Source organism: Tachypleus tridentatus, chromosome 1, assembly GCF_004210375.1.
Source record: "Tachypleus tridentatus isolate NWPU-2018 chromosome 1, ASM421037v1, whole genome shotgun sequence".
Lineage (NCBI taxonomy): Eukaryota > Metazoa > Arthropoda > Merostomata > Xiphosura > Limulidae > Tachypleus > Tachypleus tridentatus.
This window is the reverse complement of record NC_134825.1, coordinates 144,740,865-144,768,100: the sequence shown is the minus strand read 5'-3', so window position 1 is coordinate 144,768,100 and position 27,236 is coordinate 144,740,865. Positions and strand designations below refer to the sequence as shown.

Below are 27,236 nucleotides of genomic sequence, written 5' to 3'. Positions count from 1 at the left end.
TCATCAAAAGCCAATTAGTACTTATAGGAAATAAAACATAACTTACGGATACACTGTCCTGTTTCACATATATATCCACCTGGACAACTTTCATCACTTGTACAAATAACTGAAGAGAAAAACATAGAAAAAAATCTTCATTTCAAGTTTACAAAAGTTGAATTGTTCAAACAAAATTATACAAATAATTACTTTCTTATAATAAAATAACTATAAAAAATTATCTAAATGTATACAATGATAAAAGTTATGAATGTATTAATGGAGATAAAAATGATATAAAATAAAACATAATGTCACACATCTGTGGAAGGGTGACTTTTAAGTTTAATAGAATTATAAAGTATTTCTTTTCAAAAGGATATGGAAATATAAATTTTCTGATGGTAAAAAATTGGTATATATTTCATAATTCATTATTGCACAAAAAATAACTTCCTTAAGTTGTCAACACTGAACCTTAAAAAGAAAAGCAGTTGTCATGTGGTAAAGTACAAATACATATTAAAGTCAATCAGTGATATGGTATTAAATGCTGATAATCTTGAAAATTAAAACTAAAATCATAGGAGTTTGAATTAAAAATTAAAAGTTAAAAAATTAAAAAATAATAATTGCAAATGATACCTTACCATTATGCTAGAAAACATCAACACTATACCAGTCATGTGCATAGTGTAGAATTATGTTTCATCAGAAATTATAAACTTATTATAGTAAAAATAAACCATAACATGACTAATTTATTATCTACATAGTTAGTAAGTTCAAACCCATTCATTTTTAATTCTGAGGTGTTCATAATGTCAAAGATTAATATTTGAATGTTCTCATCTAAAAGTAACAGTCATCCATATCCATACTTTCTACAAATGTTTAAAGTAATAAAGAAACATTTGCAGATTATTTAACATTTATTTATAGATTTACAATTCACAGTATATTTAACAGTCATCCATATCTATACTTTCTACAAATGTTTAAAGTAATAAAGAAACATTTGCAGATTATTTAACATTTATTTATAGATTTACAATTCACAGTATATTTACACTTACCACTGCAGCGACGGTCTATACATTTTTCATTGTCTAAACATTCAGTATCAGTACTACAAGCAACTGAAATCACACAAGAAATTTCATAGTATTAATTATATTTTTCAAGGGTTTTTAATTTAAAAGGTACTCAATGAAAATAACCTTAGTTAACTAAAACTGGAGAACAACTGATAGTTTAAAAATAGGATCTGAAGAAATAAAATAAAGTTACATAAATTACAAAAAAAAAAAAGTTTATTTCATACTAACCTGCACACATAGATGCATCACAGTATTTATCAGGTCCACATTCATTATCATTGGTACATTTTGTAGGCACTGAAAAATAAGTGGCAATTCTTTATATCTTTTAGTTACATAAGTATCATTATGATATTTAACTCTACTTAATATAATATAAAAAAACCAAAAACTGTATGGTAGATTATTTAGGAATTTCACAATTTCTAATACAAAAAAATAACCTTTACAATGGCAAATTAACTATAAACAAACTCTTTAACATGACAAAACTACTGCAGAGTTTAATTACAGTCAACAGAAAATAAACAGATGCATTATAACGACACTTCAACATACAGAGAAACAGAGAGAATTAATTGTGAGAGGAAAAATTTCTCACCATAAATTATTATTAAATGTTGATCTAATTTTCAACTCAAAGAAAACAGAATCTTCAAGCACAACATAACTTACCTCTGTTACATTCTATCTTAGCATCCCCTGTGAGCCCAGGAGGACAGAAACATTCAATAAAATGATTAGTAACTTGACAGAGAGCATTGGTTCCACATACTGTAGGACTACCACAGGGGTCTGGAAAACATTAGAAAAAGAGAAGTTTACAATTTATACTTTTTTAATGTGAAAAAAACTCCTGTAAAGTTCTTAATTCACAGAAAATCTCAAACAATTAAAAACCTAATGTGTCATATTCTCAAACAATTTTATCAAGACAAGTTATCCAACAATACCTAAAATGGTAATAATATGTATTAAATCTTTTCTTAACATATAAGTTGGTAATGTTCAGCTGTGAAATTTGCCTTTAAAATTAAACTAATTAACAACTAAATGCTTTTGAATTAATACACGAAAATATAATGTTATTTACTTTTCATTGTGCTTTTGGTTAGAAAAAAATGTATTTTAGTCTTCTGTTCTTGTTGAGTGGAGACAACACAAACAAAAATAAAATATTTTTTTTTAAGTTTTATAAGCATAAGCATATGTAAGAAAAACAGATAAGAATCAGAAGATAATGTTTCTAAATATTTAATATACCTTATATTTGGCTAAGATGATAACACCATCTGATCAGTTAAATGTGGAATGTTAAATTCACTTTCATGTCAAAATTACACTCTCAAACACAGATCATATTTTTAAATGCTTTAAATTGTTCTAATTTGAATCCATTTGTGTAGAAAACAGCTAGATGATAATCAGTTGTAGAAAAAAATCTTACCAAGACACTGATTGTTGATACATGCTTCATTAAATAGACAGTCACTGTCACTTCTACAACCAACTATGTCATAAAGAAATATGAATTATTTATAAGACAGGGAATACATATGTCTTTTCTTAGATTTACTATGCTTTTAAAATCTATTAAAGTCACTTTTTCTTGAATGCACATAATTTTGGTGTATTTTATTACATATGTTTGGTATGAACTGTTTGCTGAAACATTATACAAGGGAAAAGCATCATTAAATAAAGAATAATGTTACAACATGTTCTGTTATATATTGTTAAAATTGGAAAAGACAAAAGCTGAAAAGTTTCAAATTATATGACTTCTTGGAAGCATTTCTGTAATTTAATTTAATAATACACATTTGGTTTAAAACAGAAATATGGACAGCTAATCATGTAGCAAATAAACACATTCATAAAAGATTTTTTATCAATATTTGTTTTATCATAGATTATCTTATGCATCTTCCTATATTCTTATAGTATCTTCAAAAGTATTCTTACACATTTTTTTTCTATAACACAATTAATTTGGATATTTTAACATTTCATCATAGGTAACATGCAATAATAATAACTATACTAGTAACAACATATGTATTTCAACTTATAGAAATTATTTTGCTTTTGATCTAAAACTATAACTTTTTCTTTGATGGGGAATTTAGTATGATAATCTAATTCTCATCTGATTCCCAGTGGTTCAAATAGATCATATCACTTACCTTGGCATAAGTTCTGTTTACAAATCTCCACTGATGGACAGTCTCGATCTTGTAAGCACTGGATGAAACATCGACCATTGGAACACTTCTCATTAACTACACAATCTTTGTCTGAACTGCAAGCCACTAGGAAAAAAAGGTTACATGTTTTTTAAAGCCTGTTTGTACAGATGATACAATTTAAAGTGTGGAACCAAGGGGTTGTCAAAACTACTTTCAAGAGAATACATTAAGGAGTAAGGATTTAAAGTTTAAATTATTTAAATTCTGAGATCATGGTTCATACTGAATTGCTCTGATCAATTTTTAGATTACAACATACTTTTTTATAAAACAATAAATTAATTTTTTTTAATTTTGTACTTACAATTTTAATTTTTGATTAGGTTGTTAAATTTCACTGAAAATATTACTAAAATGCTATGTAGTATCCAATAATCTATATGTATGCAAATAAACCTTTTTCATAATGTTTCATAAGGGCTACCAAAGTTGGAGACTTTTTTTTTTAATTATGGAATATATGAAATTGCATTGATACCAATCAGAACAATTTTATGAGTTTCAGGTTTTTAACTGAAAAACAAAACAAAACACAATTTAAAAAATTCTCCAAGGATATTTAGAAGTAGAAGAATTTTGAAACATTAGATGTCCTGTGCTTTAAGGTGAAACTTACAGCAGTACAAAAAATATGTAATTCATCCTAGAACTTAACTTTAAAATTCAAAGTTTCTAAATTGTCCTATAATAATTTTGTTTTTAAAAAAGGGAAGTATTTCTTCATGTAAGTAAATGGTTAATTTCAGGAAATAACACCTTAAATTGATGTTTATATTATTTTCAATTACATCTATCAGCATTACCAGTTTATGATGGATTCCATTATGTGTACTTTAATGTGTATGTTATACCAGTCAAGAGACAGGTGAATTGGTACTAAGTCATATCATAAACAATAATCGTACAAAAACTCTGAACTACATGATATCATGATATTTCTGGAGGAATATCTATAGTTCTTATCATTTACTCTGTTTGCATACTGATTAACCAGTAAATATTTATACAGACATGCTTCTATTCTTCCTGTATTCTTAAGTGCACAATCCATTCTGAAACCATTTCCTTAACTGAATGTTGTTTCATATTTTATGTGATTATCTTCTGACTCTTAGTGAGTAGTTCAGTTTTGTTTATATTTTTTTACAGCTTTAGTCTTGTTGATGTAAATATAACAATGAAATATCCAATATCCTATATTTTATTTGAATATCTTTATACTGATTACAAGGAAACCTTTGTCTAGTGAGTGTAAAATCAGTTATTTCTTAAACTGTAAAAATTAGAGTCACAATTTAGTCTCCTTACTATCTCTTGTATGGGGTTTAAGGATGGGTTAACACGTGATAAAAACACAGTACAATGCTGGTTACAAACATTACAAAATGCATCATATAATAATGTGAGGCTATTAAGGATATCTGTCAGAATAACATTTTTATATTAAATAAATTGTTAATGCTTTTCTTTAAATAATATACAAACGTCTGATTCATTAGAAAATAAATGAAACTTATATAAACTACTGACGTAAAAGTTTTGAGTCAAGCTTCTTTAAATTATATTTTTACACAAAATTAATTAACATGCAAGAAAAATGAAAGTTAAAATTTACCTCTGCAAAATTTATTGAAACAGTAATATCCAAATGGGCATTCAGAGTTATCACTGCAGGTGGTAGACACTCTGATACAACCAACATTAGCATTAGGTCGACCAACAAAGGAACTTGGACAACTACATGCAGGTCGATGATTTACAACTTTACATACTGCATTAGGTCCACATGTAGCACTTCCTTCACAGGGATCTAAAACAGTCATGAGATATCCATTTTTCAATAGAATTCAATGATATACATTTACAATATTAAATTTTTATAGGAATATTTAAGGAATGTTTATTATGTTCACTATAAATTTCATCAAAAAACTTGAATTTTAAGATCCAATTGTACAATAAGTAAAGTATGTATAAACAGCTACCAACGAATAGTTCATTAAGTTGTTGCAAATACAAAGCTGGCATTTGACATATACAGCAGACTATTTATAGTCTGGCTTTTTTGTATTTCTTCGGTGATAAACTGACATCCCAAATACCATACAACAGTTCCACTTCCATTTCTGAAATGTTCTTATAAATTATGTCTTGTTTTGTTTTCAGTATTTTTACTGCTAAGCTTTAGGTTATATCAAGATTACTTTAAAAGAAAAGGAAAAAAATCATTCAGCTTTATATCAAACTATATTTTTATATTTAAGTTTGGTGAAATTTAAGTATAACTACATATATATATATATATATTTGTGTGTGTGTTTTCAACAGCAAGCTAAGCAATAACCTTTAAAATGTAAATCTTTCTCATTATAGTTCATGAAAACCAAATATTTGTGAAACAATTGGTTCCACTTAGTACTAGATAGAGATTTACTGTGAACTGAATAAAAAGAAAATTAGAAGAATGTAGAGTCTGATACTAATACCATCTTTTCCACAATAACTACTTCAAAATTAATTTAAATTTCATATAAACCAGGTTAAAAAAGTGCATGCAGCTAAACATTGTTTTATTATGACATAAATGTTTTTTTCAATCAGAAACATTTAAATGATTATTCTTTCATAGAAATTCTGTAATAATAAAAACAAACATTTATAACAGAGTTATCACATCTCTACAATCATAGTTTAAACATAATAGTCATAGCAGTTTACACTTGATTTCCTAGGTGATTAAAAAAAAGTTAATCTTAATATAAATATACTGTGGTCTGGTCCTATCATGTACATCTGTCAGAATATTTATTTAAGAAAATCGTTAAGTATTGAAAGATTTTTCTTCCAAAGAGTAGATGGATTCAATGTCACAAAATTTAAATATTTTGAATATCCAACTGATGATAGCGAATAAAAATATTTTGTTTGTTTGTTCAATTTTGCACAAATCTAATCAAAAGCTAAGTGCACTAGATAACCCTGATTTAGAAGTAACAGACTAGAAGGATAGGAGCTAGACAACACCACTCACTGCTAATACTTGAGTTAACCTTTACCAATGAACAGTGGGATTGATGTTCACATTCTAATGTTCCCAAAGCTGAGAAGGAGAGCATGTTCAGTAACAAAATTTAAACCTGCAACTTACAGATCGTAAGTCAAGTTTCCTAACCATAAGACCATAGAGAGTTCACTGTATTTGGCATATTTTATCATCACATCCATAGAGAAAGAGTTTAAATAAAAAAACACTATTGCAGTACACTACTTGATTCTGTGATGATAATGTTCATGAAAATATACAAATTAATCAATTAATAAAACATTTTTTTCATAGTATTTTCTGATTGAACACTGAGAAAATAAACTGTTTGATACATTGTTTTAAAATATACAGTTTGTCCAGAAATTTGAAGAACAAACCACAAGACAGAAGATTATTCAAACTTACAAATGCTTTTTATGCAAGGTGAAACGTAAATAAATTTAAATTGTTCTTCCCATCATATTGTGCACCGTTAATATTTATTAAAGGTTTGGATGACTAATTACTTTGAATGAGATTGAACAATTACTTTTGCACTTGCATTGGATTTTTAAAGTTCAAAAGCAGAGATTTCATTTTAAAATAATGTAAACAATCAATTAAAATTATATATTATAATTGGAATATATACAAATTATATACAAAGTAATGTTTAAATTAAATTACTGGTTTTCCAGTGTGATTATAAAAAAAACATGTAATATTTTTAAACCTAGTTTTTATAAACCGATTCTAAATGTTGTACAAAAAAAATCAGTTCTTGTACTATATTTGTAATTAAAAATCTCAGAAATATCATCAAATGATTAAACCTGAATTTATTGTTTTATAATAGATACCTTCAAGATCCATTATGCATAAAACAAATTATACATGTATATGTATCTTTTTTTTTATCCAAGAATGTTTTATCCCTTAACAACAGGAATTTTAAACTGTAGTAAAGTGATGAAGTTAAGGATTTAGGATACCTTGTTAATATATTAAACATACAAAGTGGCATGTTGAATTAAATTTTATCTAACATTTTCTTATTTTATATTATAGGTACATTACAGAAAGTGGTAGAAAAATTATTAGACATAGAAAGAAATGTAAATTGAGAAGAATAACAATGTAAAGAGCTGCTTTAGTCTAACATTTTCTACAACCAGGGGCATACAATGAAGAGATTAGCACATTCAATGGCTGATTTAGTCCAATATTGTCTAAAGGAAGCAAATTACAAAAGGTATGTATGGGGTGAAATCCTTGGATCTAAGTTTAGCCTTATAAATACAAAAAACTAGGGAAGGCAAAGATTACAGTGACATATAACACTTCAACCTTTCTGGGTGACATACAGAAGATTTATTAATGAGCTGGTTGGTTTGGATGTAAAAAAAGAAGTAACATAAAAGACAAGCGTAACAAGGTAGTTCCACCAGCATTGTTGTGTCTACGACAGCAAATGTATTCACGAGAAATTCATTATAATATGTAAAACAAACACAGAAAATATTATTAGCAACATATCTTACATAGATGTATCACAATGAACTATGGATCATTATGAGATGATATACATGTATAATTTTATCAAAACCTACTCCTGTTATATATTAGTTTTATCAGCATACACACAATACACGTATATTTCTGCCAAAAATATTCCTCTATTGAGGTTTAAGTCACTTCTTTGATAAAAGCTATCAAGAACGTAACATGATTTTACCACAAGACAGAAGATTATTCAAACTTACAAATGCTTTTTATGCAAGGTGAAACGTAAATAAATTTAAATTGTTCTTCCCATCATATTGTGCACCGTTAATATTTATTAAAGGTTTGGATGACTAATTACTTTGAATGAGATTGAACAATTACTTTTGCACTTGCATTGGATTTTTAAAGTTCAAAAGCAGAGATTTCATTTTAAAATAATGTAAACAATCAATTAAAATTATATATTATAATTGGAATATATACAAATTATATACAAAGTAATGTTTAAATTAAATTACTGGTTTTCCAGTGTGATTATAAAAAAAACATGTAATATTCTTAAACCTAGTTTTTATAAACCGATTCTAAATGTTGTACAAAAAAAAATCAGTTCTTGTACTATATTTGTAATTAAAATCTCAGAAATATCATCAAATGATTAAACCTGAATTTATTGTTTTATAATAGATACCTTCAAGATCCATTATGCATAAAACAAATTATACATGTATATGTATCTTTTTTTTTATCCAAGAATGTTTTATCCCTTAACAACAGGAATTTTAAACTGTAGTAAAGTGATGAAGTTAAGGATTTAGGATACCTTGTTAATATATTAAACATACAAAGTGGCATGTTGAATTAAATTTTATCTAACATTTTCTTATTTTATATTATAGGTACATTACAGAAAGTGGTAGAAAAATTATTAGACATAGAAAGAAATGTAAATTGAGAAGAATAACAATGTAAAGAGCTGCTTTAGTCTAACATTTTCTACAACCAGGGGCATACAATGAAGAGATTAGCACATTCAATGGCTGATTTAGTCCAATATTGTCTAAAGGAAGCAAATTACAAAAGGTATGTATGGGGTGAAATCCTTGGATCTAAGTTTAGCCTTATAAATACAAAAAACTAGGGAAGGCAAAGATTACAGTGACATATAACACTTCAACCTTTCTGGGTGACATACAGAAGATTTATTAATGAGCTGGTTGGTTTGGATGTAAAAAAAGAAGTAACATAAAAGACAAGCGTAACAAGGTAGTTCCACCAGCATTGTTGTGTCTACGACAGCAAATGTATTCACAAGAAATTCATTATAATATGTAAAACAAACACAGAAAATATTATTAGCAACATATCTTACATAGATGTATCACAATGAACTATGGATCATTATGAGATGATATACATGTACAATTTTATCAAAACCTACTCCTGTTATATATTAGTTTTATCAGCATACACACAATACATGTATATTTCTGCCAAAAATATTCCTCTATTGAGGTTTAAGTCACTTCTTTGATAAAAGCTATCAAGAACGTAACATGATTTTAACAACCCCATCATTTGTTTATTGTTAAACACAAAACTATACAATGAGATATTTTTGAACTGTGTTCATCATACAGAAGAGAGCCCCAGATTTTAACATGACATAATGTTTAGGGACAAAAAGAGACCTGCTTGTCCATTTCTGCTCTCACATTCTCTAATTCAAACTAAAAAAACAGATTCTCTTTAATTCTTCTTTTTTCAAGAGAAAACAATTAAGGATCTTAATCTCTCCTCATATGATGACCCTTCCACCCAAGGTATCATTTTAGTAACCCTCCTCTGAACCATTTCCAAAAATCCAATGCTTTTCTTAAGGTAAGGAGCCTAAAACTAAACAAAATCTCCAAATGCAGTCATACCAGTGACCTAAACAAAGAAATTATAACATCTTTAGTCTTGTATTCAATATTTCTGTAGATACAACTTAAAATCCTATTTGTTCTACCACTAGCAACATCACACTGATCAACCGTTATACCAAGATCCTTTTTTTTATGACACTGTTAAGGTTATTCCCATCCAAGTTATACTTATAATTCAAATTATGATAACTCACATGCAATAACTTGCATTTATCACAATTAAAACTATCTGCCATTTATTTGCCCAACTCACTAAATAACTTAAATTCTTTCGTAAAACAGCAGCATCCTCTTGACATCCAGCAACAAGACTTTATTATTAACAGGTAATTTAAATAATTTATTGATTGTCTCATCATTAATGTAAATCAAAAAGAGCAGTGGTCCTAAGACTGGGCTCTGAAAGTACACCACTTGCAACATTAATACAGTTTGACTGAACACCATTTATAACAACCTTCTGGTTTCTTCCAGAAAGCCACTTTTCTATCCAATATGTTAGCTTATCTCCCACAACTATAGAGATAAGTTACTTTGGAAGCCTTTTATGTGGTACTTTGTCAAATACTTTCTGAAAATCCAAATACACCATAACTACACCCTTACCCTCATCTAAATATGTAGTAACACTTACAATGCATGTCAAAAGATTTGTAAGGTAAGATTTTCCTTTTGTGAAACCATTTTGACTGTTCAATAATATTCTAAACCTTCTTAAATGACTCTGGAAAGTATCTTTTATCAGACTTTCCAAAACTTTTCCCACAACTGATGTAAGACTACTAGATCTATAATTACTGGGATAACTTCTGTTACCTCCCCTTGAAGATATGAGTGGCATTAGCTAATTTATAAGTTGTTGGTGCTTGTTCACTATTCAAGGACTAACAAAAAATTGTGGCAAGTGACTCAAATATCCAATCCTTGACCTTCTTTAAAACCTTCAGGAAAATATCTGGCCCAGGAATTATACTTTAAACTTCTCAGTTTTATTTTAATAAGCTCAGAATTTATGCAGTTGTCCTGTTCAACTTTGTTTTCATCTATCAATTGCTCAAGATGAGAAATATTGAAAGCCTTAAAGCTTACCTCTGAACCAATGGGGAATTGAATAATTCTAAACATGTCATTTTGTTTTCATTTTGGGCATGCACATGTTAAAACATAGTACATAACATGTTTAGGTTTAAGACATGTATTAAACAATAGGATCTGACACTTTTTCAAGATCTGAAACTACTTCATTAAAAGCACTTTTATCAATTGATCATTCTTAATATGCCTTTATGATTTTTCAAATGCTTCATGCATGCAACACAATGATCAATAACTATGGTGGTATATCTGAAAACTGAAAATAATTGCAAGACCAACTCTATCACTGTGGAAATTTGGTTCTTATACTACAAAAACAAGTGCAATTCTTGTAGAAAAAACTCAGTCATGTCTATCACTATACATATTCCTATCTCTGTTGTGTATACTTGAATGCAAAGACTCTGAAAAGTTTCATCAAATAACTGATGAAAATAAATGGTACATCAACTGAGTTTCTGTTTCTAGTGCAAAGAAGGTATGTTCAGTTGAATAATGGTTTGGACAATGTTATTGTTTTAATGTCATATGCATATCCCCCATTTCAGTTTTAACAAACTAACTCTGTATATGTTATTCAAAGATCTCTTGGGTTTGAATTGTTTTAACTAGCAGCCTTTGGTTTCAGATATGTAAATAAGTTTAAGAGTGGTCAATACAAAAGAATAATATAAACTCAGAGATGTCTAACTAAGGGTTTGAATTGTTTTAATACAATAGCAGCCTTTGGTTTCAGATATTGTTGAAAAGAAATTACAATAAATACAGTTTAGAAATTTAGAGCTCCTTAGCTTTAAGAGTGGTCAATACAAAAGAATAATATAAACTCAGAGATGTCTAACTAAGTGGAATTTGCTAGTATCTAGCTAAATGTTAATACAATAATCTGTATGTCTTCATGAACAGATTACATATTTGAATAAAAAATTATATTGAAGAGTTTCAAAGAACTATTGTTGAAAAGAAATTACAATAAATACAGTTTAGAAATTTAGAGCTCCTTAGCTTTCCAAGATTTTAAAATATTTAACAAAATTAAAAAAAGATGTTTTCTTGTAAAGCCAAAACTTTTAAAGCTTGTTTGAACCAGTTACAATATTGTTATTATTATGAAACAACCATTAGATGTTTAGCAAGCAAACTCAAATGTTTAAAAATATGTGCTTAACATAATATGTACATTAATTTGATATACTATGAATGTAGGTTTAATTGCTTTCAAAATACATTGTCTTAAAAATAAGAAGTTCTAATCCTCTTTGACCTTGGTAGATTTAATAGTTTAGTCTGAAACTTTCTATTTTCGTGGAAAAAATTTGTAATGAATCTTTAAAATTTACAGCAAATTAATTTTTCTGCATTTTGCAGTCTTTACATAAGCATACAGAGTGTAGTTTTAATTATTAGTGATGCAAAAATTATTATTTAATAGTAATAAATGATAACTTAAACCAAGAAAAAAGCCTTTTCTTGTTGTAACACCAAAGGAAAAAAAAACAAAACTAATTACCTCTACACTGGTTTCTAACACAAGCCATGTGATCAGGACAGTGGTAACCAGCTCGACATCCAACTACGCATAAAATAACATATTATGAGAATGTTTCTAGTACTTCTAATAATGTTAGTTATGCTTTAGCATTGATGTGAAACATTTTAAATATTCAACAATAAATTTCAGAAACTAATTATTCATAAGTGGAGATAATACATGACAACATAATGAATGTAAGGTTAAAATCAGAACATTAAGTGAGACACATAGCTTTACAGATCAGTGATGTAAATTACATAAAGTTAAGTGATTTTTAGTAACAAGAAACAATTATTGTTGTATATTTTTAATTCAACTATTCCATTAAGCAAGACACTCAGAGTTCTAAAATTGTAAAAATATCAGTATGTGCTTTTGGAAGGAAAGATTAATATTGTTACTCAAGTGTGAAGATAAAGGTACAACAAAGATAACATTTTATTAACAGACTCTCACTAGAAAAAAATTAAATTTGAACTTGGAATTTAGATAGTCACATTATGTGCAATGATTATAAGGATTAAATAACGTTTACCTTCACAGCGGTTGCTCACACATATTTCATTTTGTTGACAAACACTGTCACTGCGACAGAGTCCTGAAAGAGAAGAGAAAGTTCCATCAAGTGTGTGGTTTGTGCACATATCAAAGGAGTATTAATAAACATTTCATATGTTATTTATCTGTCTATTTTAAGTCTAAGGAGGCAAAAGAAAACAATGATATGAAATTAATGATACAAGTAGAAATGGGAGATTAAATGAGTGAAGCTGGTAATGAAGAGTCTAAATTTAAGGCTTAGTAGATACATTTCTGTTCTATAATGGCCACAGTTATGCAAACAAAATGAATATTGTAACTAAATATATTTCAGTACACTTGTATTTTTAATTATAAAAGTGCTAAGAGATTTTTTACTTCACCAGCCAGAACTGGAGAAAAGAGTGAAAGTCAAGGGTGAAGTCAGTTAAGTTTGTTAATGATGAAAGACTAGTGGTCAAGTCCTAAAGAAGGTTTGCAAAAATTAGTGAAGAATTTTACTGTTGTGGCAAAAAATTTTGTAATGGAAGTTAATGTTCTGAACAAGAAGTGATGATAAGTAGAACATTACATAGAATGGATAACAATAACAGTGAGTCAGTTTAAGTAACTAAATATATCCTTATTGAGAATGAGACATTGCACAAAATAATTAAATACCAGGATAAATTGTTGAATGTGGTAATCGGAAAAAAGTAAGAAACTGCTAAATAGATGGTCTGTTTTGAATTTTGCACAAAGCTACATGAAGGCTATCTGCACTAGCCATCCCTAATTTTGCAGTGTAAGACTAAAGGGAAGGCAGCTAGTTCTCACCACCCACTGTCAACTCTTGGGCTACTCTTTTACCCACGAATAGTGGGATTGACTATCACATTATAATGCCCCCATTGCTGAAAGAGCGAACTTGCTTGGTGTGATTGGGGTTCAAACCCATGACCCTCAAGTTATGAGTCAAACTCCTTAACTCAACTGGCCATGCCAGGCCACCTTAATAGATGGACAAATGAGTGTTGAAAAAAAGACTTGTTAGGGCTCTGGGTTGGACAATAGTGATGGACAGAGCAAGAAAAACACCAAAAAACATCAGATTATTTGAACTTTGAATTTGGACTGAAAATGACTAAAAAATGAAAAGGAGTTTGAGACAATGCCTAAAAATAAAACCATGATGAGAAAAATCTAGAAAAGTCAAAAGATATGAGTGAGGCACATCTCTTGAGGAGATAATTTTATGAAGGTTCTAGTAGAAAGGATTCAAAGGAAATGACCTGTGAATAGGGAAAATATGCACTGTTGAACAATCTGAAATAGGGGTAATCTTAGGGTGAGATGAAGAGGAAAGAAGAGGGGCCATTATACCAAGTAGCTAAATTAGAACCAGAGAACTACTTTTAAATTGCTTCTGCTGACCAATGCTATAGGTAACTAGTATTTGAGCATGCGCAAATTAAATTGTAGAAGAAAATCAATCAATACTTTGAGTTTAACAAAATATTTTAAACTAAAAATACTGCCACATATCAATAATATGAATTTTAAAAGTATTTCAAACTAAAAATATTGACAAGAAATGATTTTTTACATGTTTATTTTAACACTTAAAGTTAATTAACAACTCAAACAAACTATAAAGTATACTTACCCACACAGTGGTTATTAAAGCATTTTTCTCCCACAGCACAATCACCATCTGTATTACATTCCACTAAAATAAATGACGTGATGTTAGAAATACTTTTAATTTTTGTAAGACAAAAAGAATGCATCACATACATTTTTTTTTGTCAATCTGAGGGATCAATAATTTGTATGAAAGAGATCGTATTGTAGTTTTATTTCAAAGTAATGTTTAATGTATAATTGTTCATTAATAAGCAGAGAAAATTTATTATGTATCAGGATTTTAAGAAATTTGTTTAACCTAATAACAGAGATGAGAACAAAAAATAAAACATTAGACTGGTACTTGGTGCTAGTCCATAAAAGCCAGGGCTCTGGAACTCCCTATACTTCCAAAAGCTAAAGTACTCTACATGCACTGTGGAATGTTCTACACTATTCAATACAATAAACACTCACATTATTTACTGTAAGGTGATCATTAAATTAGATTGTTTAAAGTACAAATAGGTCAATTTGTGAAACATTGAGGCAATACTTGAACAAATCAGTTTCCTCAAGCAAAAATTACTGGAAAAATAGTTTACAAACTGAATATTTTAAAATGCAAAAGTAAAATATTACATATTTTCATCCACCAGCCTCTGACTATTCTACTCAACTCTGTTTTTGAATTCTTGTCCTTTTGATGAGTTAGATTCAGTCTTCCCTATATTAGAAATGAAAAGCCTGATCTTTGCATACTTTTTAATTTTCCTAAAAAGTAGCCAAAATTATAAAGGTGTTGACTAATTTTTTTTGTGTCTGAAATCCCTCAATCTCACAATTTTTTCCATCCCACATACTGTACAACTCATGAGAATGAAGATAATAACAGAATTTGTGTCATCTAAACCACCTGTAAATTGTTTCCATTTGAAACAAAAATTCCTTTATTACTGAAAAAACTTGAGAAATTTTATTATACACCTGCTTTCCCTTTAATTTTTACCAAATATTTACTTCTGTTTGATTTAGACTCCATTTGAAATTATTTCACAAAAAAAATAATGTTTTATGAAAAAAAAATACATATCATTATAGTGAGAGGTAAAAGGTTTAATGGTTGGTCTATTCTGACAGTTTACCCTTAAGGATGTTTGTGCATTTTTTAAATTTCAGATACCTTTGGTTTCAAAAGAAGTTTTAGGATTAACTGAATGTCCATCAATTAACCGATTTCAAGGATTCTCACCTATGTTGGTTTAACACAGTCACCAAAGCAGACAAGACAAATCTGAATCAAACCTACAGTATGTGTTTTGCTTCTGGCTCCAGCATCCTCACCATTCCTGCTAATGTTCATCTTTGCAATATTCTTGATTCACACTAGTGTTCTGAAGCCAATACTTTATTAACTGAGCAACCAGGACTCAAGGCACGTACATATAACTTTTTATCCTTACCATTGTAAAACGTGCATTTATCATTTACTTTTGAATAAGTTTTTAAAAACTCTGTCTAGTTGAACCTAAAGAAGGCTAAAGCATGCAGCTGAAAACCAACTTAACTTACTTAATAAAAAAACAGGTGTATTCTTCTTTAAATTGTCTTTCTATATCATTCAAGTTCTCAATCACCATATATTTGTAAAAAGTAAATATAAGTAAAAATTAGGAATCTAAGACACTGCTTCACACTCATAAAGAATGAAACTTTTTTAGCCTAGTGAGTTTGCCACTTGATTTAATTTACACTTCACTAAATTTTCATTTAAATTGGACTTCTTCAAGAAAATTCTCAGTATGTCCAATAAAGAATTTACATAACAGATGAAACAATTTCAAACAGTAAGGAAGCTGTTAAACAAACTCACCAAGACACTGTCCTCTTATGCAGAAATGATTCAGAGGACAATCAGCACTGGTTGTACAGTTTGGTAAAACTGAATAAGACAGATAAAGCAGTGTTTTATTAATGCAAAAACAAACAAAAAATAAAGTTAAGTAGTTGATCCTGTTTGTCTCAATAATTATTTATAGGAATACATGATTTCAAGACATTATTCACATGATCATTTGTGAAATAAATTACAAAATGTTTCACAAATATTTTTCATAAAGATTTTATCACATATCTTATTAAAGACTGAAATACGTCAAAAATCTGTTCTTTTAAATCACATTAAACATATTGTAAATATATACTAAGACATTTGTGCTGTTGTTACAAGATAGATTTTCGAAGTATTTCAGCTTAAAAGAATATTTGTACATCTAGTTGTGACAAAAGAGTCAAATAAAACATTTTCTATTATCCCATTTTTATAACCTAAATGGTAGTAGACTAAAAAAAACTTATATGATAAGCAAAATAAACACATTAATATTCTTATTTACACTTCTGAGAGAAAAACTTGATTATTTGATGTATATTGAATAAGCTCCACTTGATATGACTTTTAAAAAAATTGACCATAAATACATTCACACAGAAATAACTTGACTTATGTTAATCAGATATTTTATTGGAAAAACATGATTCATAAGCAAGGAAACATGCAAACGAATTGTTATAATAGTTTAATAAACAGTATCAATCTGTAAACATCACAGTGACAAGTCATCATAAAATGTATAAGTGATCAATCCTAAAAACACCTGGTATATTTTAATTGTAAATACAGTTGTTCAACCTTTCACTGTTAACTTAAAAGCACTCATTATTAACAATTATAAAACTTAGAAATCAAGATTAAAGATTATTTATCACAAAATACACAACTGTAGGAAGCAATCCTAAGAAAGTGTATAATGTAATGCTTCTTACATTTCAAATGATTTCACTGTGAATAATAAAATTATTACTGTTAAGCTGGATACAGTTATAGAAAGATAGAATGGTCAATTCAACACTGTCAACAAAAAAGCAATATAATATCTCTAATTTTTAAACTGACCTCTACGACATTCTATTTGAGGGTCACCCATAAATCCTTGTAGGCACTTGCATTGAGGATTGTGGTTTTCAACAGTGCAAATGGCATTTGTACCACAGACAGTGGGACTTTCACAAGAATCTAAAGAAATATCATTTGCAAATGAGATACTTCTATCAAACAGCATTTTTTCTTAGAATAAACTATTTATTCAACTAATTAACTGAACATTTTACTCACTTTAAAAAAGTATTTTTATTATAATTATCACAAAAATTTTCCTGAAAAATTGCACATGTATATTAACACATTTATCTTTAACAATATGACAAAAATCAAAGGCTTACCTCTGCATTTATTTTGCATGCAAGCCTCTTTTGATGTACAATCTGCATCAGTATGACAACCAACTGTGATAGAAAAAAAAGGCAAAAATATATTCATCATACTGCACATAATGCAACTTTTATGAGCCTAATACAAGCTACAAAAGTTGAGTATATTACATTTTGGAGCCTCACCACATTGTTACAATCCATGTCACCATGTCTGGTCATGTTCAAACTCATGGCTGTGCATCTTAACAATAGCCTGCAGCATAATTTGCAATGAAAAAGGATTCATCAAAACCCTGAAATGTTAAAACATACCACCATCCTATGAATGCTTTCTATAAGCCATCTAGTGTACAAGGATGACAGTTTTACAGTACCCACTTCACAAACCTGACTGCAAACAAATCCATAGATACTGCATCTAGTGACAAAACCCTAGTAGTTTTCTGTATGAAATAGCATAAATACCTGTTTAATTCTCCATTCACTTGAGGTATGTAACAACTGAATGAACATTTCATGGAAGAAACTTGTGTACACAAAACTTGTCATTTTTCCAGATAGAGAACTTTCTTGATTATATTGCATATTGTTGCGTTGGACTTGTGTACAGTATTTGATTTGCCACTAACTTAATTTTGTATCTGTATTCTCATTTGCTACTAGATGCTGCAATTTGTTTACCACTGCTGGGTTATGAATTCTTTCAGGATGGCCCTGATACCCCATGTCAATTCACATTCTTTTGTTGAAAATTCTAGATCCCCCACCTGAATACATCTTTATGAGTTGGGTGTAAGAATACTTAATGTCAAAAAGGATGTTACAAACAATTAAAAATAATCTTAATATAACATAATTCTCCATATACTTTGTGAGCTTGAATAAAATAGCACTCACATTTAATTTAGACATTATCAAAAGATCAACAGTTATGTTTAATAAATTGTTTTAATATGTTTTCAAAAATCTGAAAAAAAGCTGTTACATTTTTTTATAGAAACATAACTAGAAATAACTATCATGTAAAGTGTAGTTTTAAAAGAAGAATATCAGTAAAATCAAACACCTGAATATTTTAAAATATATTTTATATACTGAGTTTTAAATATGGTGTCAAGCTTATCCTAATTCCTTGACAGTTTGAAGCAGCAAATGATAAGGTCATTAGCAAAACTTACAATAAATGCCACGACCTATAACAGACTATCAATTCTTCAAGCCAATAATTTCTTCCCTATACTAACTTTTTCTAAGCTACAACTTTCTTTACTGAACTGGCTCCTTACACTTTTGTTTATGTAGAATGACGTTCTTCAAAACTTTTTGACACCGTGAATTACGTAGTAGACCATTATAAACTTGAGAAATTCCTCCATATGCTATATACTGTAAAGTACTGAATTAAAACTAGGTAAAACAATATCATTTACTACCTAAATTATTAACTATAATTAAAAAAAAAGCTAATGCATATTAACATTTTACTAAATAACAGTTCATTATAACAAATTGAAATAAATCAATCTTCATACACAATATGTATGAAAATCCTTACTGAACTAATATAAAGATGCATATTTCAACAAACACATAAAGTATACTACAATAAATTTCCCTCTTTTTGTATATCTCTGATCTACAGGATTATTATTAACAATCTATTTGTTCTGAACTCTTACAAGTTTAATCAAGTTTACCTAGACATTTCTGGGCTATACAAATCTCTCCTGTGAAACACTCATTGTCATTCTGACATTCTTGGACACAATGGTCTTCAATACAGAATTCTCCATCTGCACAGTCTTGAACAGATTCACAAGGAACTGGCCAGAAAAAAAAAAAATTGATAAAGCTATCATATTTTTTACAGAGATCTTAACAAAACAACAGCCTTATTGGAAAAAAATTTCAAAATGTAATGTGAAATTCCATAAACCAAACAGTTCTTACTTTACATTTTTCATAACTTAAAATTACATACAGTTCACTAATGCTTAGCCTAATAAAATATTTTAAAAAATCTGATAACTACAAAATATATTAAAATGACATTGTGGTAAATAAACACACTAATGGTACTTTTTTATAGATCAAACATTTATTTCATTTCCTTCAGAAAATGATGTTTGCTCAGTTTGGTGTTATATAGTCAAATTTGAAAAAAATAATATGATGGAACACATTATAATTGCTATATGATTGTGTTTGTTTGCTTCAGATATTTTCACAAACCTACACAAAGGCTATCTGCACTATATGTCTCTTATTTTTAACTGATGGACTAGAAAGAAAGCAGATACTCAGGGTATAGTACTGTCAGATTCATAAAAATGAAAATCACAAAGAAATTTGGAGGAAAAAAAAAGTCCTGTACACTGTGAGCACAACAATACAGTCAGACTTAATTTTGTGTTAAAACTTAAGCCATAATAAGGTAGATTCTGTATCAGTTACCATTATAAATGTTAACAATTTAAAAAAAAAATTTCATTTGTTACTTTAACTAAAGAATGTTATACAATTCCTCATTACTCTGAACAACTTCTTCATGTAAATATAAAAGAGAAATACAGTACACAAAAGAAAGTTAAACAAGAGATATTTCTTACAAAATAAAATTTTAAAATTTAAATTTTCTAAAAGAAACAAAAATAACAATGTTGAAAGGAAATCTGAAACATATTAATTTTTCATAAAAAATGTCATCTTTATTATTACAGATGGTTAATTGGTCATTTCTTGGAATGAACATAGTTATACAATATTGTTAAACTGTAATTTCCACCGTTACAAGCTTCTGTCAAAAATAATAATATAAGTCTTAGACCACACATCTTAATCTTGAAAAGCTTCCTACAGATCCTTCACTACTTTAAATGTTGGCTTCCAAGACCACTTTTTAACACTCAAAGTACATACTTCACTTTATAACATTCTCTATATCTGTAATCTACATATTGAATCATATTAGGAAGGTTTCTGTGTTAGTCTGGTTTAACATTCATGTGAAGAACTGACAAAAAACAAAAACAACATTTTTGGTGAAATAATTTTCTATGTCAAACACATAAGGAATTCCAGCAGTGATCAGCAGAGGTTCATTACAGTATACTGATAGCATGTTTTACTCAAAATTTTTATGTGACATACTTACTGAAAAACCTGTAACCAACACATTCATAAGCTCACAAGCATGTTAATGCACAGAAAGTTCACAAAAAAAAATGTTTTCAATAATTCTATAGACAAGAAACTTAATGGCAGAAAAATATATTAAAATTGCATCAAGCGACATGAAATGTGTATAGTAAAACGTGGAGGTGTAGGCAGAAATATGTAAAATGGATTTTACTTTGAAAGGTAAAAATAAAATGAGTGACAGAGTGATACTGAAGGATCCACAGCCATGCTCCTTGGAAATTTTAGTAATTTTTGTGAAAATGGTGTATTTTGATGACATCCAACTTATAGATATGTTCCATGCATATAAGGATGGAATTCTGCCAAATTACATTAATTCTGTAATTCCTCTTTATTTGTCCACTTTTCTTCATGAAACTGCTGTTGGTTTCAAGGTGTGGCTGGTAGTTTGTGAACATCTTGCTTGTGAGTTTCATTAATTTAATATTCTTGATTTTTATCTTGTTAACATTATCCAACAATGCAATCAATTTCATCATAATAGCTTTCTGGATTACAGGATTCTTTTTTGTAATAATAATTAATCTTCATTTTGCTGGTGAAGACACTACTTTTGATTGGCTTAGATGTCACTTTTATTTTAAATACACTACTTGTGAGTTTTCCTTTTTTTATGGAGAACAATCAGAATAATTTTTTTCAAAATTTATGTACTTTACCTTTCGTTTATCATTCTCATTGTGTAAATATTTTTCTATAGAGAGGATTATGATATTTGCCTCCAGCCATAAGTCTGCTTGGTGGGGATTGCATTGTCAAATGGTAAGGAACTGGTAGTGAATCAAAATATATATGTAAAAACGGCTCTTTGGGTTGGGAATTTTTTTTTTTTTACGTAGAGGAGTGAACAACGTTTCGACCTTCTTCGGTCATCGTCAGTTTCACAAAGAAAAGAGAGGTAACTGACCGGAAGCTGACCACATGTTTGAAATGGGTTGTGTAATGAGTGTCAGAATGTAGAGGGCGGGCTTAGATGTTTGAATATACAATTTTATATTATTTATTTTTTATTATTATTTATTATATTATATTTTAATATAGATATAAAGGTGTTCCTTTATATTGGTTTATTTTGGGCTTAAGTTGTTGTATAAGTAAGGCTTCTTAAAATTTGTGTTTGTTCATGTTTGTTTCCTTATTTAGTATTTGAGTGTTTTCTATGGTTATGTTGTGTTTATTTGACTTGCAGTGTTCAAAAAACGTGTAAAGGTAACTTTTTATGTTCTTTAAATCTGGTTTCCATTTTTCTACTTGTTTCTCCAATATAGAAGTCGTGGCAGTTATCACATTGTATTTTATAAATAATGTTGGTGTGATGTTTGTCAGTGTAGTTTTTACATAGTATAAACCTCAGTTTTGTGCCTGGTTTTTGAATAAATTTGGTATTAACTGGAATATCATATTTTGTTGCTAGTTTTTGCCAAATGTTGGTTATTTTTCTGCTGATGTCAGGAATATATGGTATGCAGCAGTATATGGTTTAATGATTTTTTAATTCGTGAGATATATTTACTTTTGTTGGTTGATTTTGCTTTATGTCTAGGTGTGTGCGTATAATGTTTACTACAGTTTGTGGAGGAAACTTATTGATGTTGATAAAGTATTGTTTTATTTTGTCTAATTCATCATTAATTTTATCTGGTGAGCATAGTTTTATGGCTGTGTTTATTTGGTTTCTTAGTATGTTGAGTTTTTTGTTTTGTTTCATGTGCTGAGTCCCAAGGAATGTATAGTCCAGTATAAGTGATTTTTCAGTGGATTTCTGTTTTAAATTGTGTATCGATTCTTGTAATTTTGAGGTTAAGAAATGATATTTGATTGCTTCCTTCTTGTTCACATGTGAAGTTGATGTTGGGATGTATAGCGTTAATGTGATTGAAAACATTAAGTGTGTGTTCTGTAGATGTGAATCCCACAATCGTGTCGTCTACATATCTGTACCAGTATAGTGGTGGATGTAATGCTGTGTTAATTGCTTGTGTTTCAACTTGTGTCATAAAAATATTGGCTAGAACTGGTGATACTGGGTTGCCCATGCTCAGGCCATTTGTTTGTATATAGTTGTGGTTGTTGAACATGAAGTTTGTCTTCAGTGTGATGAATTCTATGAGGGTTGCTAATTGGTTGCTGAAAATGTCTATAGATGGGTTAGGGTCTCGGATATAGAGTTCTAAGGCTATCTTGCAGGCTTCAGTGGTTGGAACTTCTATAAAGAGGGATATAACATCAAAACTGGCCATTAAGGCTTTATGAATAAGTTGATTAAGATTAGACTTGAAATTAAAAGAGTCTGTGATGAATGAGCTGGCTGATGTTACATAAAGCCTTAATGGCCAGTTGATATATGGTAGTGACCTCACTTTGATGGGTTTAACTGTGCAGTGGCAGGTGAGAGATGGCCTGAGTGACCACAATACTGATCTCAAAGAAACTGTTTGGGACTGGGAAACAGATTACCACAAGCCAAGTTGATTGCAATAAAAGTGCCCATAATAGTAAATGTTTTACAAACATAAAATTGAAGGAAATATTTGGGACTGAGCCAAAATGGCTGTAATTCAAGGTTGACCACTTTGCAGATCTGGACTGTATATTCATAATTAAAACAAAAACATAGTATAAACAAGCATAAATGGAACCTGGAAACTTGTCTACAATCTATTTCAATAAAATTCAAAACAGCAACATATATGCATGCATTAAAAATAGAGTGTTTAAAACTCCTTACTGAAAAGTAAACATACAGACTGTGTAAAAGTATAGACCAGAGGTCACCAAACTATGGCCCTCGAGGTAATTTTGTCCGGCCCACCAGCAGCTAGCTGCTTGAAAATAAAAAGTGACATTTCATCAGATGTCCAACTGTCATAACAAAATAAATCACACCGATGGTCACTTTAAACTGGCAAACACAAGACGTTATGACAAAAAAGAAACAAGGCTGTCACGTGCATTTTTAACCAATAAGAAAATTCTTCTTTCGTCCTTGCTGCCCGTTTATTCATATTGATGCACATATCTATGAAATCATTAGGATTTCGATAACAAGTACAGACTTAACCCTCGTCCTATCGACTCATCTTGTAAATTCAGCGGCCTAGGGTTACCGCTTCAGCAAGCTCATTTCTCTTAGTAGTCGGGTTATGCGCTTTTTGTAACTCGTTCTTAGGTAAGCGTCATGGCAAACTTACGTTTCAATATATTTTGTTTGTGCATTCTTGGACCAGTACAATACTTTTCTCAGAGCGTTCTGTGTTTTCATTTTCAGATCCTGTTTTTTTTCACCCATTGTTATGACTGCTTTTAAAAGAAAAAAAGTGGACTCTGAGTGTCGTGCTTTCAATGAAGAATGGGAAGAAAAGTACTTCTTTGTGGAAACAAAAAACCAAAAAGCTACTTGTGTGATATGCACCGAAAGTGTTGCCGTTTTGAAAGAGTACAATCTTCGGCATCACTATGAAACAAAACAGCTGTCAACATATTTAAAATTTTCAGGAAAGTTCCGTTCTGAGAAATTTGAATCCATGAAATGTGTTTTTGAATCTCAAAAGAATCTCTTCACGAGAAAGTTTGCTGAAAATGAATATGTCACTCGTACAAGTTACAAAATAGTGCATAAAAATAGCAGAGCGAGGAAAACCTTTTACTGACGGCAACTTCATCAAAGAGTGTATGATGGAAGCAGCAAATGAGCTGTGTCCTCAAAAAGCCAATTTCTTTACAACTTCAGTTGTAAGGAAAGCAGAAGAACTTGGAGAGAACATTGCATTACAGATATGCCAAAAAACTAGAAACTTCCTATGGTATTCTCTGGCACTGGATGAGTCTACTGATCTCTTGAGTACGTCACAACTTCTCGTGTTCATTCATGGAGTTAATTTGGACTTTCAGATGACAGAAGAGTTGGCATTAGTTTGCAGCATGCATGGAAGAACAACTGGAGAAGACATTTTCATGGAAGTGTATAAAACTTTGCAAGACTATAACCTTCAGTGGAATCAGCTTAGAGGTGTAACAGTTGATGAAGGTAAAAACATGGCTGTAGTAAAGAATGGTCTGGTGGGGCTGATCAGGAAACAGTTGGAAGATCTTCAACTCCCAAGCACTCTGTTCATACACTGCATCATACATCAGCAAGTACTCTGTGGAAAAGACTTAGATATTTTTTGCACACTGAAACCAGTCATTTCTGCAGTGAACTTCATTCTGGGTCATGCACTTAATCATTGCCAGTTCAAGGCGTTTCTTGAACAAATTGATTCGGATTTCTGTGACGTGTCTAATCACATGGTTGTGAGGTAGCTCAGCTGCGGTAAAGTCTTGTCTCGTTTTTATAAACTGAGAAGAGAAATAGATATATTTCTTATCGAGAAATAGAGAACTGATTCACTTCTGTCGGATCCAACCTGGTTGTCAAAGTTGTCATTTTTGGTTGACATCACGTCCCACATGAATGAATTGAACTTGAAACTTCACGGGAAGAATAACCTTGTCTATGATCTCTATAGAATCATTAAAAGATTTTAGAGAAAGCTGTCATTGTTTGAAGCACATTTAGAAGGAGGAAACCTCTCTCATTTTCAGTGTTTCAATGAGTTTCATGCTGGAATCACAGAAGATATCAACGTGCAGTTTCAGAGAAAGATTCTGGTGATTTAAATAAGCATTTTATACAGAGAATTTCTGATCTCAACAGAATCGAAAGTGACATTTTCCTTTTTCAGAATCCTTTTGATTGTGTCATTGATGACGTGCCAGTGGAACTTCAGCTGGATGTCATCGATTTGCAAGGAAATGATTTGTTGAAAGCAAAACACAGAGAGGGGCAACTTATTGAATTTTACAGCTGCATACCTGAAAATGATTTTCCAAAACTGAAAAAGTTTGCATCTGATATGGCATCAGTGTTTGAAACAACTTATGTCTGTGAACAAGCATTTTCAAAAATGAGGAATGTAAAGTCAATACATCGATCAAGGTTGACTGATGAACATTTGAAACCAATTCTAATGATTGGATGTAGCAATACAAAACCGAAAATTGAAGATATTTTGAAAGCCAAACGCCAATTTCATAAATCTCACTAACTTTTTTGCGGCTTAGTGAAATTCAGATATGTACTCACTATGTGCGATGTGACAATTGTTTTTGCCTTCTTTGTCACCTTCTTTGATAACCTTTTGGTAAATAAAAATGTTGGTTGTATTTCTGTTTGTTTTTATTATATGTGTGTATTGCGTGCTACTCCCACATAACTAATATGGCATCCTAAACTTAGTGTTAAGTCTTTTACAGAGAGCTTTCGTTCCAACTTATGAGTATTGAACATAATGATCATGCAGCCTGAGCTTCTCATTCCCCAAGTAATCTGGCCCCCTGTGAAAAAAGTTTGGTGACCCCTGGTATAGACTATTGTAAAAGCCTTAATTATTCTTACCAACTATTTAGAGATATGACTGCTAAAAGATAAAGTGGTATTAGCAAAACAAGATACTATCTTACCTATCTACTTAAAAATAGTAAAGTACAAATGAGTGAAAATATATTAACAACATATATCAAAAAATAATACTTGAAAGTTTTAAAAGTTTGAGAAATAACCTACAAACATGAGGTACGTAATATCAAATAAGCCAAAACTAATATTTCTATTTTTTGATAAAGCTCTTTTCCAGATTAAAGCTTTACAAATCTAGTTTCTGCTGACAGTAAGTGCAACTTACCAACATTAAATAGAATTGTATAACTTCAAATTCCTACCAAATTTAACCTACAAGAAACATTTATGTAAATGTACTTGAAAGAAAAATAATAATAATAATAAAAATCATTGAAAGTTTTGCTTTTCTAGATCATAAAACGTGTAAAACATTAAACAAATATATGCATACTCACATCTACAACGTTGATTACTGCACACAAAACCAGCAGCACATTCCTGGTCACTTTCACAAGCAACCAGCACTAGAAGTAGATATATAATTAGGATTAATATTCTGATTTTTTATCATCAAAGTTACCAAACTACTTGCAAAAGTTATCACATACTGTAAGAAACTGTTTAGGTTAATATTATCTTTTTTTATGATTGTATGTGTTAAAAATAACATATTTGAGAAAATATATAACATACAATATACTATCATCCAGAGAAAATTAGAATTGTACTATAAAGTCATTAAACTACTAACTTCCTAC

The 27,236-nt window shown here is 29.7% G+C and overlaps 1 protein-coding gene across 1 annotated transcript in view; it reads right to left on the bottom strand.

The window, feature by feature from the left end:
- LOC143226056 (uncharacterized) overlaps positions 1-27,236 on the bottom strand; it is a 151,214-nt gene that overhangs the window by 70,009 nt on the left and 53,969 nt on the right. Inside the window, exons 48-62 of the mRNA XM_076456488.1 lie at positions 26,934-27,002; positions 19,535-19,660; positions 17,847-17,909; positions 17,521-17,640; positions 16,438-16,506; positions 14,605-14,667; positions 12,955-13,017; positions 12,396-12,458; positions 4,947-5,141; positions 3,269-3,394; positions 2,530-2,592; positions 1,758-1,877; positions 1,311-1,379; positions 1,059-1,121; positions 47-109 (exon numbers count right to left, since the gene is read on the bottom strand). Coding sequence (XP_076312603.1) covers positions 47-109; positions 1,059-1,121; positions 1,311-1,379; positions 1,758-1,877; positions 2,530-2,592; positions 3,269-3,394; positions 4,947-5,141; positions 12,396-12,458; positions 12,955-13,017; positions 14,605-14,667; positions 16,438-16,506; positions 17,521-17,640; positions 17,847-17,909; positions 19,535-19,660; positions 26,934-27,002 — 1,335 coding nt within the window. The remainder of the gene's footprint in view (positions 1-46; positions 110-1,058; positions 1,122-1,310; positions 1,380-1,757; positions 1,878-2,529; positions 2,593-3,268; positions 3,395-4,946; positions 5,142-12,395; positions 12,459-12,954; positions 13,018-14,604; positions 14,668-16,437; positions 16,507-17,520; positions 17,641-17,846; positions 17,910-19,534; positions 19,661-26,933; positions 27,003-27,236) is intronic.